The following is a 15,765-nucleotide window of genomic DNA, read 5'->3' on the forward strand; positions in this document are numbered from 1 at the left end:
ATGAACAAAAAAAAAAAAAAAAAAGCAAAGATGTTGAGTAGAGAAGAGAGAAAAAAACAAAAGAATAGTGATTTTTTAAAATGAAAAACAATAAATCCTATTAGTTGCCAACGTTCATGGTAGATAAATAAAAACCAGTAAATCTTCCACGCAATTCTGATGTTGTCAAATCTCCATTTGATATTTCTTTCTTTTAGTTAGAGCAGGAAGACAAGAAGCATTCATTTTTAGTATATTTATATCTTATTTATTATTTATTAGATGAAATTTAAATATTATCTATTGGATTTCAAATATATATTAGGTATTCATTACCCGGTTAATATTTATTATTCAACATAATAAACATATATATATATATATATATTTGAAATATGTATAAATATTATATGTGTACCTGTATCTGTATATTATATTAGACTAATAGCATATAATACAAATTATATTTTTTGGATCAAGATATCTAAATTTATCTATTATCCATCAAGAAGGTAATTAACCCAAAGAAATTACCCGTTCGAATCGTTCGGGTAAATTGGGGTTAAATTGTCACATTGAGGTGAAAGTTATTATAAGTATAAAACATATTTAAGACATTTGAAGCGGCTCGATTCGGGCCGGCCCAACAACGATTGAAATGTCAGGCTCTTAGCCCAGCAGTGGCCCATTCGTGTCTAAGAATTAGCTATTTTGGTTGTTGGGGAAAATCGATGGTTCCATGTCAAAGGGATCTCTTCGGATTACACGTCACTCTTATTTTGGTTGGTGCGGTAGATTAGCTGTACTGAACACTGGCACCTGATGGTCAACATTCCATGTCAGGAAATAGGCATCAGACAACAATTTGGAGTCTCATACAGTATACATAAATTAATCAAACTGGAAGTCCTAAAGTAGTAGCAATTATTTTTAATGTTTTTTTTATTGAGAAAAATATAAAAAATAATATTTAAAAAAATTAAATTATTTATAATATCAGCATATTAAAAACCATAAAAAAAAATATTAAAAAAATTAATTTCAAAAAATAAAATTCAAATAATCATGTAACATGATTTAAACCACAAAAACAAATAATATTTGAACCTTAGGATTAAGGGTTGGATGAGTTCTCTTGATTTGATTAATATAAATTTATTTTATTTTTTTCTATATAAAGAAAATTCTTGGAAATATTGCGAACCCAATTCCAACCCTAATTTCATGAATTATTGAGAACGTGTGGAACAAATTGTAGGAGCTGGAGATTAATATGCATAGATCCAAATCATTGTCGAAGTTGGAAATAGTAAAGTATTTCTACCTAACACTACTTTACATGCAATGATTATAAAAGAAATAATCAAATCCCATGAAGGTTTGGAACTCCAACCAATCAGCCTACTTAACTAGTTTGGTGCATGTGGTAGCCTCCGACGTTCCATGTTTTCCTTGCGCATTTTGATCACCCCCACCGCCATAAAAGGTTAGTGCCTGTTTTGGAGGGAAATGGGAAGGGACAGTTAGGTTAGAAGAGCAAGTTTTGAAAGGTAGTTGGGCAACGGTCATTCCTTATTCCTTGACAGGGTGGTAGAGAGTCTTGTTTCAAACAAGCTTAAGAATTTAGTCGTCTTCTAGTTCTTGAAGGAATTAATGGCTAAGCACAGATGGAGACATTGTAGGATTATTAGGATCATCTGCTCTTCATGAATCCCCAACCTAACAGTCAGCTTCCAAATCATGATTATCTAATGATATTTGCGTTCCTTTTTAAACATCTCATACTTCACTCCTCCCTTTCTCAACTCTCTTTACGCTCATGAAACAGAACCCTCCTCAATCCTTCCACGACTAGTGTTTCTTCAGTCTTCCAAGCTTTACCCGATTTGACAAAAGGTTAGTTGATCGATGAATATGTGTGTTTACTCAGCTAAATATGGGGTGTTGAACTAGGTTGGTTTTGCTTCTCAGTTATGGGGGATTTCAGTGTCTTCCTTTTTTGTTGGATTTGCAATGTGAACTTTTCATGTGAGATGCTGGATTAACGTTCAATTCAAGTCACAGTGGTTGAGCCTGGCCATTTTAATTTTACAGTGGTGAATGCACAAGCATAGTTTAGTGCATGAACAGTAGAGGGGCATAATTTAGTTCCTAACTTCAATTACCTATGGTACTACTGGTGTTGATATTATGACTATTGCTATTTATAGTTTCTGCGGATTTTGAAATACCAAGTAATTAGTACATCACAGATCAAGAAATATCCTTTCAACTTCAAGGATCGGATTGTTTGCTTTTGTGGCTCTTAGAACTTCGCCCAGGTGTAAATGCTTGAAGGGGAAAACATTGAAACATCTCAGTGTTGAGCCCGACTTGTTGACTGGACTTGTTCAGCTGAGACTGAATTGTATGCTTCGATTTGGATACATTCTATTCAACATCAATGTACATAGATAGGGTTTATAATCGAATCTCTTGCAAGCATGTCATTCTGCAGATTCATACATGTGTGTTTTCATGCAACTAAAATGGTCAAGTTATATATTTCAATGGAGCAGGCAAGTAGTATCCATGGCTGTGATATATTTCAATGGAGTAGGCAAGTAGTATCCATGGCTGTGATATAGCACCATTTATGATGCTTTAGGTTACAGAAACTCCATGTTGATGATTATGTGAAAAATCTGTTGTAATTTCCAGGTTGTGAGGCCTGAATCATGGCTGAGGATCTGGAGAAACCACTGTTGAATCCCGAGAGCTTCCACCGAGAGGGGATTGACTTGGTAAGTTCTGCAGAAATGCCACTTTTTGGAATACGCAATTCCTAGTACTAAACATTTCAAAATGTTTATTTGACAGGAGCGTTTGCCACTAGAGGAGGTCTTTGAGCAATTGAGAACATCACACAGAGGACTCTCGTCCGAAGATGCTGAAGCCAGATTGAAGATTTTTGGTCCAAACAAACTTGAAGAGAAGCCAGTAACCACTAATTCCATTTCTATTACTTTTTGAAGCAATTAGAAAACTCAATTTTTACCATAAATCACCTTAACTGGAAAGATGATTTAAATTTCCAGATGAAACGAATGTAAACTTCAATTCATAGAATCTCAATTGCTCCTTCGCAGGAAAATAAGTTCTTGAAATTCCTTAGTTTTATGTGGAATCCTCTGTCATGGGTTATGGAAGCGGCAGCAATAATGGCAATTGTCCTTGCTAATGGTGGAGTGAGTAGTTCAACTTTGATTCCATTATTAATTTCGTATGGTTTTCTTTTCCAGCTCTTTTTCTGGGTTCTGTTTGCAACATATTCTGATGGTGTTTTTCCGCTTGATAACTCCATTGTCGGAAATGATATTTCAGGGGCAAGGTCCTGACTGGCAGGATTTTGTAGGGATTATTTGCCTGTTGATAATCAATTCAACAATTAGTTTTATAGAGGAGAACAATGCTGGGAATGCTGCATCCGCTCTTATGGCTCGTTTAGCTCCCAAAACGAAGGTATATATCCCTTGAGCCATGCCCTTCCGCTTAATATAACGGATACAAATGTATTTGAAATGAGTGCTCAACATCTTTGCTTAAGTTAGTTTTCTTTCGCATGCTATTTTTTTAGAATTCTAGGTATTATGATGAAATCAACGTTATCTTGCATTAAGTTTGTTCAGACATAATCCTCAAAACATGGATTCAGTTGTGAAAACCATCTTGCTGATGGAGGTTTTGATGTTAGTCAACAATTTTGCCTATCTGTCAGGTTTCTTTCGAGTGCCTGAATTGTTGCTCTAATCAGTAATCACCACATGTTGATGCAGGTCCTGAGAGATGGGCAGTGGAAAGAGCAAGATGCTGCTATTTTGGTGCCAGGAGATATAGTTAGCATTAAGCTTGGGGATATCATCCCTGCGGATTCTAGATTACTCGAAGGAGATTCATTAAAAATTGACCAGGCAAGTTCTTCTTACAGCTTTTTATTATCTCTTAGCTAATTTACCTTTTTTCAGGTGATTTTATGTTACAGTTACATAAACATGAGCACAAGATTTATGGAATAATAGGAAGAATCTGTTTGTGCAGTCAGCTCTTACTGGAGAATCTCTTCCTGTCACCAAGAGAACAGGAGATGAAGTTTATTCTGGCTCAACATGTAAGCAAGGAGAAATTGAAGCTGTGGTTATTGCGACAGGAGTAAACAGTTTCTTTGGAAAAGCAGCACATCTAGTTGACTCCACTGAAGTTGTTGGACATTTCCAGAAGGTAAGGATGATATATTCGAGTGAAAAGAAAATGGTATAAAAATATTGAAATATATATAACGGAATATTATGTTATATACAAGTTTTCATTGAATTTTATTGTCTTCAAAAATAAAAACAACGCAAGGCATGTGCAAAAATAACTAGTTCTGCTTAAATTCTCTGGCATTTATTTTAACTTCATGGATAGAAATTGCAACTGGAAACAGTTGCATATTTGAAAATATGTCAAATGATGAGGAAAGGAGCTTATATTGGAACATGTCAAATAAGTCCAGGACCAGGTGATTGCAAGTTGACAAGTTCTGAGAGCTCCGAAGTATCATTATATAATTTTCATAAATTCTGAGCAGCATTAATTAAAATTGCAGACCGTGAGACATTAAATATGACATGGTTAAAATGTATGTGGCAGGTCCTTACCGCCATTGGGAACTTCTGCATTTGCTCTATAGCTGTTGGAATGATTCTTGAAATCATTGTCATGTTCCCAGTACAGCACCGTTCATACAGGGATGGAATCAACAACCTTCTTGTTCTCTTAATCGGAGGAATACCAATAGCTATGCCAACAGTCTTGTCTGTCACACTAGCAATTGGTTCTCATCGGCTATCTCAACAGGTGCGAATCTTAAAAGAAAAAAAAATATGTATGTATACACACACATTATGACAGTGATCTTATATAGCTCAGTCGTTTTCAAATGATTTCAGATGTCTTTAAGATATCATAGAGTAATTCAGACAGTAAGAAACTCATATCCAGCCCAAATGATGAACTTCATCATCATATGACTCGTTTTCACCTTCATTTGGTTAGGGTGCCATTACAAAGAGGATGACAGCGATAGAAGAAATGGCAGGAATGGATGTCCTCTGCAGTGACAAAACTGGAACTCTTACCCTCAATCGCCTGACAGTAGATCGAAACCTTATCGAGGTACAGAAAGCTTATTTTTATTTCCAGGGAGCTACATCTATTTCTTTACATCAAGCAGGAATATAATGCTCCTATTATTCTCACCTGTTGAAGTGATACATCTTCTGTACTGGATTCATCAGTCTCAAATATTGAACACAATTAGGCTTTTATAAAGTTTCTAAAGCTTCATTTATCTAGACAAACCTAACAATAGGACTTTTATCTTCTGCAGGTTTTCAACAAAGATATGGACAAAGATATGATTGTCTTGCTTGCAGCCAGAGCATCCAGATTGGAGAATCAGGATGCTATTGATGCAGCCATAGTTAACATGCTTGCTGATCCAAAGGAGGTAGAGACTGGATATCTATTAGCTCAGGATTCTTCTGTTTGACTATATACATGTGTGTGTGTGAAAAAGAATGATTTTACCTTTCTGTCTGCAGGCACGTGAAAACATCAGAGAAGTGCATTTCTTACCCTTCAATCCGGTGGACAAACGTACTGCAATTACATACATTGATTCTGATGGTAATTGGTATCGAGCTAGCAAAGGAGCTCCTGAGCAGGTATCGCCTTCAATATGTTCAATTTCAAAATTGCTATAAGATTTCTTAACTGCTAAACTTAATCAAGTTTGAGTTTGCAATGATCGATAATATCCATTTCCAATTTGATATTCTTCAATGCCTGTTGTCTACAAAAGATAGTTGTGACGCCTTCTATAACATTTTAAAAAAATGCATTTATCGCTCTCCTTATTGAATATCAACTTTCAGCTCTCTCTATACTCACCCTTCACAAATTTCATAATTGCGTTCTGAGTTGCGAGAAAATCTGGTTGCCTTTTGACTTTATGATTAAACTAACAGGCCTCTAAGTATAAGTTGATATGGAAAATTAGTTTTTTATTGATAAAAAATCATTTCTTAGTTCATGTATAAAAACTAATTTAGCTTTCACGTATTTTGTAGCAGAGCATGAAACTGTTTCGTTTTTCTATAATTTCAGATTCTAAATATGAGCAAAGAGAAGGACGAGATCTCTGGGAAAGTGCATACCATCATTGAAAAATTTGCCGAAAGGGGCCTGCGATCACTTGGAGTTGCATTTCAGGTACACAGATTGCATCTCTCTCTTTTCTCATTGATGTTTGGTGTATGTATTGACCTTATACATACCATATATATAAAGAAATTGGTTGTTCTATGATAAAGATAATGATATATAATTTCATGAAAATGATTTGTCTCATTGAGAATGATATATAATTTCATGAAAATGATTTGTCTCATTGAGAAAGAAGTATTTCTAGCAAATTACACTTTGGGATGCCCTTGAATTGTCATTCATAATAAACGTACCCAAGAACGCACCTTTCTGATGCAGGAAGTTCCTGAAAAAACTAGGGAAAGTCCTGGAGGTCCTTGGACGTTTTGTGGGTTGTTGCCCTTGTTTGATCCTCCTAGGCATGATAGTGCTGAGACCATCCGCAGAGCACTAAACCTTGGAGTTAATGTCAAGATGATTACAGGTACATGCAAATTTCTTGTGATATTTAAGAGCTTGTATACAATGAGTACGTTGCTAGTTTGGGTAAGAATGTTCATATCTGTGAAAACTTGAACAGAATTTTTCTTCTTCTGAGAGACAGGGAGCATGATGTATTGAAATGATCCTATTAAAAAAAAAACTCTGGCTGTTGTCATTACATTGGATGAGATTTTCAGTATGTTTAATTTCTTTCAGTTACAATCAAGCGTAACAATTTATCACCAATACTTCATTACGGCTGTCCACACAATTTAGACAACCATTGCATCTTGATGCCCCAATGAGTGGCTTTTGCAGAAATGTTGAAGAAAACTAATTTGTAAATATGCTAATGAAGGTGATCAACTGGCAATTGCAAAGGAGACAGGAAGACGACTTGGCATGGGAACGAACATGTACCCCTCTTCAACATTGTTAGGACGGGAAAGGGATGAAAATGAAGCTCTTCCTGTCGACGAGCTCATTGAAAAGGCAGATGGCTTTGCTGGTGTATTTCCAGGTATTTAAACTCATCATTTTTTTATTATTATTATTTCAAAGAAGTTAATGCTGATCTGACCTTTTACTTTTATGTATGTATTTATGTTTGTAAACTTTGATACAATTCTTGTTAGAGAATAATATAACTCATATTCTAGAACCTCACCTAAGAGTTTAAACTTTTGGGTTAAGATGGTTCTTTGATATGATATCAGAGTCTTGATAACCAAGTGATAACGAGTTCGAATTTCATCATCTCTATTTCAGAGTCTTGATAATCAAATGGTAACGAGTTCGAATTTCATCATCTCTATTTATTTGATAAAAATTAAGCACAAGATAATATAGGTCTGTGCAAGTTTCAAGTCTAAAAAGCTTTCACTTAAGAGAGTGTGTTAGAGAATAATATAATTCATATCCTAGAACCTCACCTAAAAGCTTAAGCTTTTAGGTTAAGATGGTTCTTTTACAATTCTTACATCTGATTTCTTTTTTCTGATTGCTATGCAACTTCCAGAACACAAATATGAAATTGTTAAAATTTTACAAGAAAAGAAGCATGTGGTTGGAATGACTGGAGATGGTGTGAATGATGCACCTGCTTTGAAGAAAGCAGATATTGGAATAGCAGTGGCAGATTCTACAGATGCTGCGAGAAGTGCTTCTGATATTGTCTTGACAGAGCCTGGTCTAAGTGTGATTATCAGTGCTGTCTTAACTAGCAGAGCTATATTCCAAAGAATGAAGAACTATACAGTTTAGTATCAATCCTTTCTTCTAAATATGTCATTTTTACTGTCCTACTTTGTTATACTTTGATCTATAGTCTTATTTAATGTAGATAAGTTAAATGCTAGCCACAGATGCAGGGTACACTTACGAATCGAATTGAATGAACCAGTCACTGTTTTAATTATACAAGATCACTAGATAATTTTAAGGCAGGAGATAAATCTGAGTGGAAGTAATTTTTGTTGGCCAATATAAATAAGCATGCAAAGTACATCATAGAGTCTGCAGGATTGCAGATGCAATAGCTTATCGTGTTTTTTAACGTTACCAGTTGTGTTTCTTTCATGTCTTGCTTCTGAATTAATTTAATGAGAAAACTGATTATCCTGCATGCATTTGCAGATATATGCCGTCTCCATAACCATTAGGATTGTGGTAAGCTGGATTTTTTTGTACTTGTTTAGCCGCTGTTCAATTTCCTGAACATCTGCCTTGAAAGCTCTTGCATTTTGCTTCAGTTTTCAGTTAATTTTTTAAATTCAATTGCTTTGCAGCTTGGTTTTGTGCTTCTAGCTTTGATATGGGAATATGACTTCCCACCTTTCATGGTTCTGATAATAGCAATACTCAATGATGGTAATGTATATCAAAACATGAAAGCTTTTCCTATTTCTTTTTTCCCCTCTGGGTGACTTCCTGATCCCTTACATTTTTTCTAAGAATCTGATAACAGAGTGAACTAAATGGTATTGATTGGTGTTCAGACACAAAACAGACTAAAATAAAAATACAATAGAGTAGGGAAAGAATATTTCCAAACCCAGTTTGCAGTGCTAGCTCTATGCAAATGACAGCGGGAAATAAATGGATTCGGAAGCAGCGTCTTCTGTAGTTGCCATCCACAGTGCCTCTCTCTGGCATAGAAAGTTTATTTCAAACGCAGAACTTGTTTACCAAATGGATTGATGAGGACACTGCATTATCTGATTAACTATAACGTAACAGTATCCGAAGCATGCATACGTATTATACAGAAATTATGGAAGAAGGATTCTTGTAACAGAAGGATAGTATTATAAACAGCTTTGCATGATATTTAAGAAGGTTATTGTGCTATTTTGTTTTAGGGACCATAATGACTATCTCGCAAGATCGAGTTAAGCCATCTCCAAGGCCTGACAGTTGGAAGCTGGAAGAGATATTTGCGACAGGCATTGTCATCGGCACATATCTTGCTTTGGTCACTGTCCTGTTTTACTGGACTGTGATCGATACAAATTTCTTCGAGGTATCAGACATTTGGTAGTTCCTTTATGCTGGTTTTAATATAGTGAGATTTTGTGGCGAATATTGGTTGTATTTTCCCCATATTGATATTGGTGGCTATTAATCATGTCTGTGTGCAGACACACTTCCATGTGAGGTCTATCTCCAGCAACACTGAGGAAGTCTCTTCTGCTGTGTATCTACAAGTCAGCATCATCAGCCAGGCTTTAATATTTGTTACGCGTAGTCAAAGTTGGTCGTTCCTTGAGAGGCCTGGAATTCTCTTGATGTGTGCATTTGTGGTGGCTCAACTGGTAAGCTGTACCCAAGGAAAGCTCCTAAATGGGCTCTATCATTCAATCATTCTCGCATATTCAACATTCAGGAAATCCTGTTTGAAAATGCCTAACAAGAGCCTTAATTTTTTTATTTTTTTTTTTGATACTGGCCATTTGGGCCAAATTCTCATGTGTTCTTTCACAAACTTCACTTTGGAACAAAATGAGACCTGTTGGAGTTAAAGTACATTTCTGACTGTCGTTTCTTGATGTTTAGGTGGCCACTTTAATTGCTGTATATGCACATATTAGCTTTGCTTATATTAGAGGCATTGGATGGGGATGGGCTGGTGTCATATGGTTGTATAGTTTGGTCTTCTACGTACCACTGGATATTATCAAGTTCACAATTCGTTATGCCTTGAGTGGAGAAGCATGGAATCTCTTATTTGATAGAAAGGTTAGTGAAGTTGGGTTTTGTCATTCATCGCTTAAGGAAGGTGCCTTGGCGTGAAATGTCTCTATACGCTTTTTTTCTTTACGTTCTTTTTTTTCTTTTTTTCTTTTCAACAGACCGCTTTTACTACAAAGAAAGATTATGGAAAGGAAGATAGAGAAGCTAAGTGGATACTTTCCCAGAGGAGTCTACAAGGGTTGATGGCAACAGACCAAGATTTCAATGGCAGGAGATCAACTTTGATTGCCGAACAGGCCAGACGGCGTGCAGAAATAGCTAGGTACTCTTTTAGACTTTAGTCACTTCTTGTTGAGACCTATTTCATGATTATCCCTTGAGCTTTGGTCAGTTTCAAGCAATATTTGTCTCCCAGTTACATGCTAAGTTTATATATCTTAGCTTGCAGCAACCAATTTATGCCTTCGGTGATATTCATGTCCAAATTTCATTCCCAAAAGCTAATATACTCTCAAGTTGAATGAACTTGCTGAATAACTTTTCAACTTTGCAGACTGGGGGAGATTCACACCTTGAGAGGACATGTAGAATCGGTAGTCAGGCTCAAAAATCTGGACTTAAATTTAATTCAAACAGCTCATACGGTTTGAAGACATGATATAAACAATGTATCTTCCAATTTTCCTGTGAAGAAAACTTGACAGAAGTTGCTCACATAACTACTGTGGAGCATGATATGCTAGAGGAATTGACATTTGTTATAGGAGTCGTCCAGAACGCACCTGTAACTCCTGCAAGATATAATCTCCAGATGTTTTTGTCCAGAGCACATCTTAAGAAGGTATCTTCAGAGAGTAACTGATGCCATTTCCTAGTATGTATTGCGATTCTTTTAACATGCTATTTGTGTTGAGGTTTGGGAATTCTTGTATTTGTTTGCAGAGTTTTTACTGTCATATTTAGGCAGTTTACAGTAATAAAAACTACTCGACACAGTGGAATTGTCACATTATTTGATTCGGGAATTATGAATATTGAATAGATGGTATGAAGGTGGATTCTTTGCAATATAGTAAAAAACACTCCAGTTGCAGGTACTTGCATATTACGAGCCAATAAGCTTGATGGCACTAGCTGCATTATCACAGCGACTTCATTAAGCTTCAAAGACTTACATGCTATGAGAAAATGAGGGTTTCACTGGAGTTAGGCTACAGACATTCCAACGAGTTCTGATAGAAACACAAAATTTTATTCAAAGGAATGACACGAAACCAATCACAGGCACAAAACCTATACAACCTAATACACCCACAGAAAAAAGATGCCTAGCAAATTGGCAAGCTACTACATAGCAGATTTCATGTTTGTCAAAAATTTCACAATTAGATCGTCTGCCTGACAGGCATTACAAGCCCAGGAATATAAACGGAACAACGCAATTTTTTTCTGCAATAGAAACTCAAATATTTTGGACAGCCAGACACCGGTAGGTACTACATAATCCAAAGGGCATGAAAGAAAGGTGCTTTGACATCAAAATGGAAACCAGAACCCAAAAGCGTAAGAAATAATGTAGACAACTGGACACTCAATCCATGATAAAGCAAGCATTTCATCTTGGCACCATCACCAACATTATTTGCAACAGAAGCCTATCAGAAAGAAGACATTTGAACAACTCACTCTTTTCCCAGTCTTACCGAGTTAACATAATCTGTGGGGCAATGTGCAGAAATCCCGGGGAGAGCCAGTCCCACTAACCTGGCCAACACCATGAACCAACTTTCTTTGTACTCTCGCCCATGGGTGTAGCTGATTATAAAACTTCTTATTAACTCCCATATAGCATTCAGATGTGCCAAAATAACATTTCTCAACCCATAGAGGTTGGGGTCTGGTTCCTCATCCACTTTCTTCAAATAAGCAAATCAAAAGGAAGAAACAAAATCATCAGGCAAATAAACCACTTATGATGAAAAAAAAAAAATAGAAGCTGTTTAAAGATAACAATGATCACATGTGTAGTGGAAGTGGTTTATTTTTCGTTAAAAATTTCGTAATGGATTAGATGTACCAGTATTTCTACAGCATAACAAATAAAAAGTGCTATATAGACAAAGACTCCGATTCAATCAGATGACTTCTTCCTTTCTGCCGTTAGAATTGTGAGAAGGAGCAGAGACAGATGCCTCAGAATTGGCAAAGGGTTGAGATGTTTCATTTTCTTTAAAAGGGAACATTTCAATGAATAAAAAGTGCAGCATTTTATGCAGATAGTAAGAAAAAGATCAATTGGAGGCAGAATGTACGTACTTGTTGAATATAGAGGCTGTTATAATAAAGGCACACTCCGAAATGTTTATACAAGAAGGTTTTGTCATCGTAAGGCAATCTAGGGACAAGATCATTGCTGTAAACCACCCTGAAGTATTTAGGAACAGGATACTCCAAATGGGCTTCCATGAACTTTGCTAGCTGCAAGTTCCCAATCCTTGGCTGCCCAAATGTGTAAACCCCAAGCAACCTTTTCATTACATCCATCTGTTGGTGCAGCACCAACACAGATGGGAACAAAATAGCAAGTGCACCACCTAAGCTATGCCCAGTGACTATAAATTTCGCATTCTTGTGCTCCACGAGTAAGCTCTTGAGCTTCTTTCTCACTTTATAGTATGCAGTCTTCTTCACCATTTCTGGCGGGAACTTCTTATGACCTACTGCAGTAGCTCTGTCAGAATCAGAAGAAAGGTCCAGTTCATTTTGTTCCATGTCAGAATCAGTATTTGATAATGGTGATCCAGAACCTTCATAATCGTGATTGAAATTTGTGTTCTTCATCTGAAGGTGATAGTGGAAGGTGGTAATATCATCTCTGTTGCCCAAACCTAATGCTTCTAAGAATCCCATGTGGACTTTTCCCAGTTTTGGAATCTCATACCAAGAGTAATCAAAATCAGTGTCCCAATCATAAGAGTCAAAAGGTTCTGTGCCCCGAAAGCTAATCAATATTAAGTTTGCATCCTTGGGCTTGTCACAGAGAATGAACACTTGAGTGGAAAATTCCTTTTGAAAATCTATCAAGGCATCATTAACCAAGAAAAAGAGGGAAAAGCACCAAACACTTGATCAGAAGAGCAAAGTAATTATTTTCTGATAACCAAGTACAGGAATACTATTTTATAGACAATGAGAAAGGTTGGAAAGTTCGAAATCTTCCACTTAATACAACTCTATCCAAAATTTGTTGCATGCTTACCATTCCAGCAGTTGTAGAAGTCCACAAAATGCATCTGTTGTTTTGTCAGAAGTTCATATTATTATATTAGTTGCTATCAGCAATACATATGTTACCAGTCAATCAAAATTACATCATTCAATGAAATTAATTGAATTCAAGAGAATCAAGCAGAAAAATTGAGGGAGACGCAGAAGTTAGGGTCGCTTGCCTTCCAGTAATGAACAACAATACTTTGAACAACTTTAGCATTCTCATAAGCTAATTTGGATGCCATGATACAGAGGTCCATATGAGCGCGGTTCCCTATTTCTTCTGTGATTGTTTTCTCTGCGGAAACCGAATGATATATTTGTTCCAGCAAGTTTTCAGCTCTGTATAGGTCTGTTCGCCCATCCAAATGCCCGATGGTACATATAAAAGTCTCGGTGTCCCTCTGCGGTATCACCACCTTTCCTGCATTCCCATGATAATCAGAATAACCTTTTTAGGAGACCAGTAGTACTGTAACCATAACAAAAGTCTACAAAAATGTTATCAGTAAGACAATTTAAGCCAGTTCCTCAAAAGATGGTTTTTCGATACATCCACCAACAAACCCAAAACTTTCCAGTATAAACTGCCAGACATGAACCTAGGTTGTTTCTCTTTCATAACCAAGCCAGAACATTGTAAGTCTTTCTGAAACCATATTATACATGTAAAGGAAATCAAGCACCAATTCTAGCTACTGTAATCAGTACAGACATATACAAGCATGTATCTTATACAAAATAGAAACAGAAAGAAAGGGAATTAATCGAAGAGTATAAGCAGGATAGGCGATATACCTTGGAGAAAGTTGAGAAATAAGCCCATGATGCCACCATTCTGAAACAAGAGATTGAGGAAGAAATCAACCACAAAACCAGTGTACTCCAAGGGCTTGCCAAATAAGGAGATGATCTTCCTAGCAATAAGAGACGCCAAGATAATCCACCTATGATCAGCTGCCTCCTCACCCATATTTCCCTCTTCTGAGCTCTCTAAGAATCTCACACCACTTCCTATGTCGGCCCATGCCAAGTACCTCAACAAGTCCAACATTCCTCCCTTTTCTGGCCTCACTATCAGATAGTTGGTAATGCTTTCTTCACTCTTCTCTTGATCATCGGTGTTGTTTTCAAATTTTGTAGCAGTACTAGTCGCAGCCGCCATGAATACAGTCCCTCCTATCTTTTCGGTGGACAATCATGATTCAAGATTGAGTGTTTTGGTAGGTGTTCAAGATTCAAGAGCCAAGATGAAGTACATCGGAGAATTAAAGAAGAGAACAAAAACTCTATTAATGATGGTACGGCAAAGATAGTAGAAAAGATGTTTATAACTTGGAACAAACTGACACAGTGGATGTGATCTGATTAGAATCTCTCACCTTATTTATACCTTTACACTTGATGACATTTTTGGATATAAATGAAGGCCAAGTCGCGTCACGGCCCACGAGTGCAACCATGGAATAGGCACCGAAGCCTAAAAAACAATAACCAAATGCCGTTGAGACCTCGTGGTAACACCTTGTCTTTGTGACTCGTTTCTCATTGAGCAACATGCCAATTGTGGGCCTCAACCCTTCAACTGTCCACCCATGTTGAAGAATCTTTTTCTAATACAGGCAGAAGATAGAATAGATGGCAAAATGCAGGATTCAGGCCATGGGCCTCTTCTCAATTTCCAGAACTGAAAACATTATCATCTGTGGAGGATGCAGGAGGTCGGCAGGGCCCTGACCCCTATAAGAATATATTTTTCCCAGTCTCTTCCTTATAAATATTTATAATTTTAGTAAACAGGAGGTCGGCAGGGCCCTGACTCCTATAAAAAAATATTTTTCCCAATCTCTTCCTAATAAATATTTATAATTTTAATAAAAATAACTGAAATTTTAATTTTTTAAAATATTTTTTTTAATTTGGCCCCCCTAATTTTTTGTTCTTGCTCCTCTCCTGATTATCATCATGATAAGATAAAGTTGCCCAGATGGATAACCATGTCAGTTTCTAATAGAAAATTTTACTTTTGATTGTTGGTAATGCAATAACTACTCTTGAGGTTTCACAGCTGAAGTTCTCTGTTACATGCATGTGATAGTTTCTTGGTGTATAATTTAATAATCTTGGCATGATACAGGATGTTTTCCATGACATTCTTATCCTATATATTTCTTGATTAAAAAATGGAGATATGGCGATTCAAGCAGAGGTTTCAACATGCAATTCTTTCTTCCTTGTTTTGGAAAGAACTACGTCAAATTACGGCTGTTAGCAATCAACTTTGTCCTTTTGAGTTAACAAACATTAGCAGGACGTACAGCAGAGTTTGCTTATACGCACTCAATTTCTTTTTGCAACTCCACGCAACATTCTAGCTCTCGTAAGATTCAGGCGGCAACCTAGTACAACTGTGCAAAGGAATAATCTTTACGTTGTTGGTTGAAATGAAAAAGCGACAGCACTTGGAACTGAAAAGTGTGGCTACTGCTACCTCGCCTCTTTGATGATAATAGCCAGATAGCAACATACATGCTTCTTGTTAATTGAGGGGTTAATTGAGGGGCGTTTTGACATCACTTTCGTTTTTGTTTTCAATATTTCTTGAAAAATAAT

At 36.5% G+C, this 15,765-nt stretch overlaps 2 protein-coding genes across 3 annotated transcripts; one reads left to right on the forward strand and one right to left on the reverse strand.

Annotated features, from left to right (window-relative positions):
• The first annotated feature begins 1,621 nt into the window (after positions 1 to 1,621).
• Positions 1,622 to 10,891, forward strand: LOC105133281 (ATPase 10, plasma membrane-type-like). Of its 2 annotated transcripts, none has more exons than XM_011037213.1 (22): positions 1,622 to 1,875; positions 2,680 to 2,762; positions 2,839 to 2,958; positions 3,108 to 3,206; positions 3,343 to 3,480; positions 3,795 to 3,929; positions 4,057 to 4,236; positions 4,651 to 4,857; positions 5,056 to 5,175; positions 5,390 to 5,509; positions 5,604 to 5,726; positions 6,169 to 6,273; positions 6,547 to 6,691; positions 7,049 to 7,210; positions 7,709 to 7,947; positions 8,326 to 8,358; positions 8,478 to 8,559; positions 9,051 to 9,211; positions 9,330 to 9,503; positions 9,745 to 9,927; positions 10,041 to 10,204; positions 10,436 to 10,891. In XM_011037213.1, exons 2-22 carry the CDS (start codon positions 2,697 to 2,699, stop codon positions 10,530 to 10,532), a joined length of 2,853 nt encoding a protein of 950 aa, XP_011035515.1. In that variant the 5' UTR covers positions 1,622 to 1,875; positions 2,680 to 2,696; the 3' UTR covers positions 10,533 to 10,891. The 2 variants fall into 2 exon arrangements, with proteins under 2 accessions (XP_011035515.1, XP_011035514.1); XM_011037212.1 differs by having other exon boundaries at positions 1,623 to 1,872; positions 2,678 to 2,762.
• A 355-nt stretch (positions 10,892 to 11,246) lies between these two features.
• On the reverse strand, positions 11,247 to 14,529 carry LOC105133282 (uncharacterized). Its single transcript, XM_011037214.1, has 5 exons — positions 13,951 to 14,529; positions 13,332 to 13,576; positions 13,142 to 13,175; positions 12,199 to 12,959; positions 11,247 to 11,798 (listed from the first exon to the last, which is right to left on the reverse strand). Exons 1-5 carry the CDS (start codon positions 14,315 to 14,317, stop codon positions 11,565 to 11,567), a joined length of 1,641 nt encoding a protein of 546 aa, XP_011035516.1. The 5' UTR covers positions 14,318 to 14,529; the 3' UTR covers positions 11,247 to 11,564.
• Between the last annotated feature and the right edge of the window lie 1,236 nt (positions 14,530 to 15,765).

Source organism: Populus euphratica, unplaced genomic scaffold (assembly GCF_000495115.2).
Source record: "Populus euphratica unplaced genomic scaffold, PopEup_1.0 scaffold110.1, whole genome shotgun sequence".
Classification (NCBI taxonomy): Eukaryota; Viridiplantae; Streptophyta; class Magnoliopsida; order Malpighiales; family Salicaceae; genus Populus; species Populus euphratica.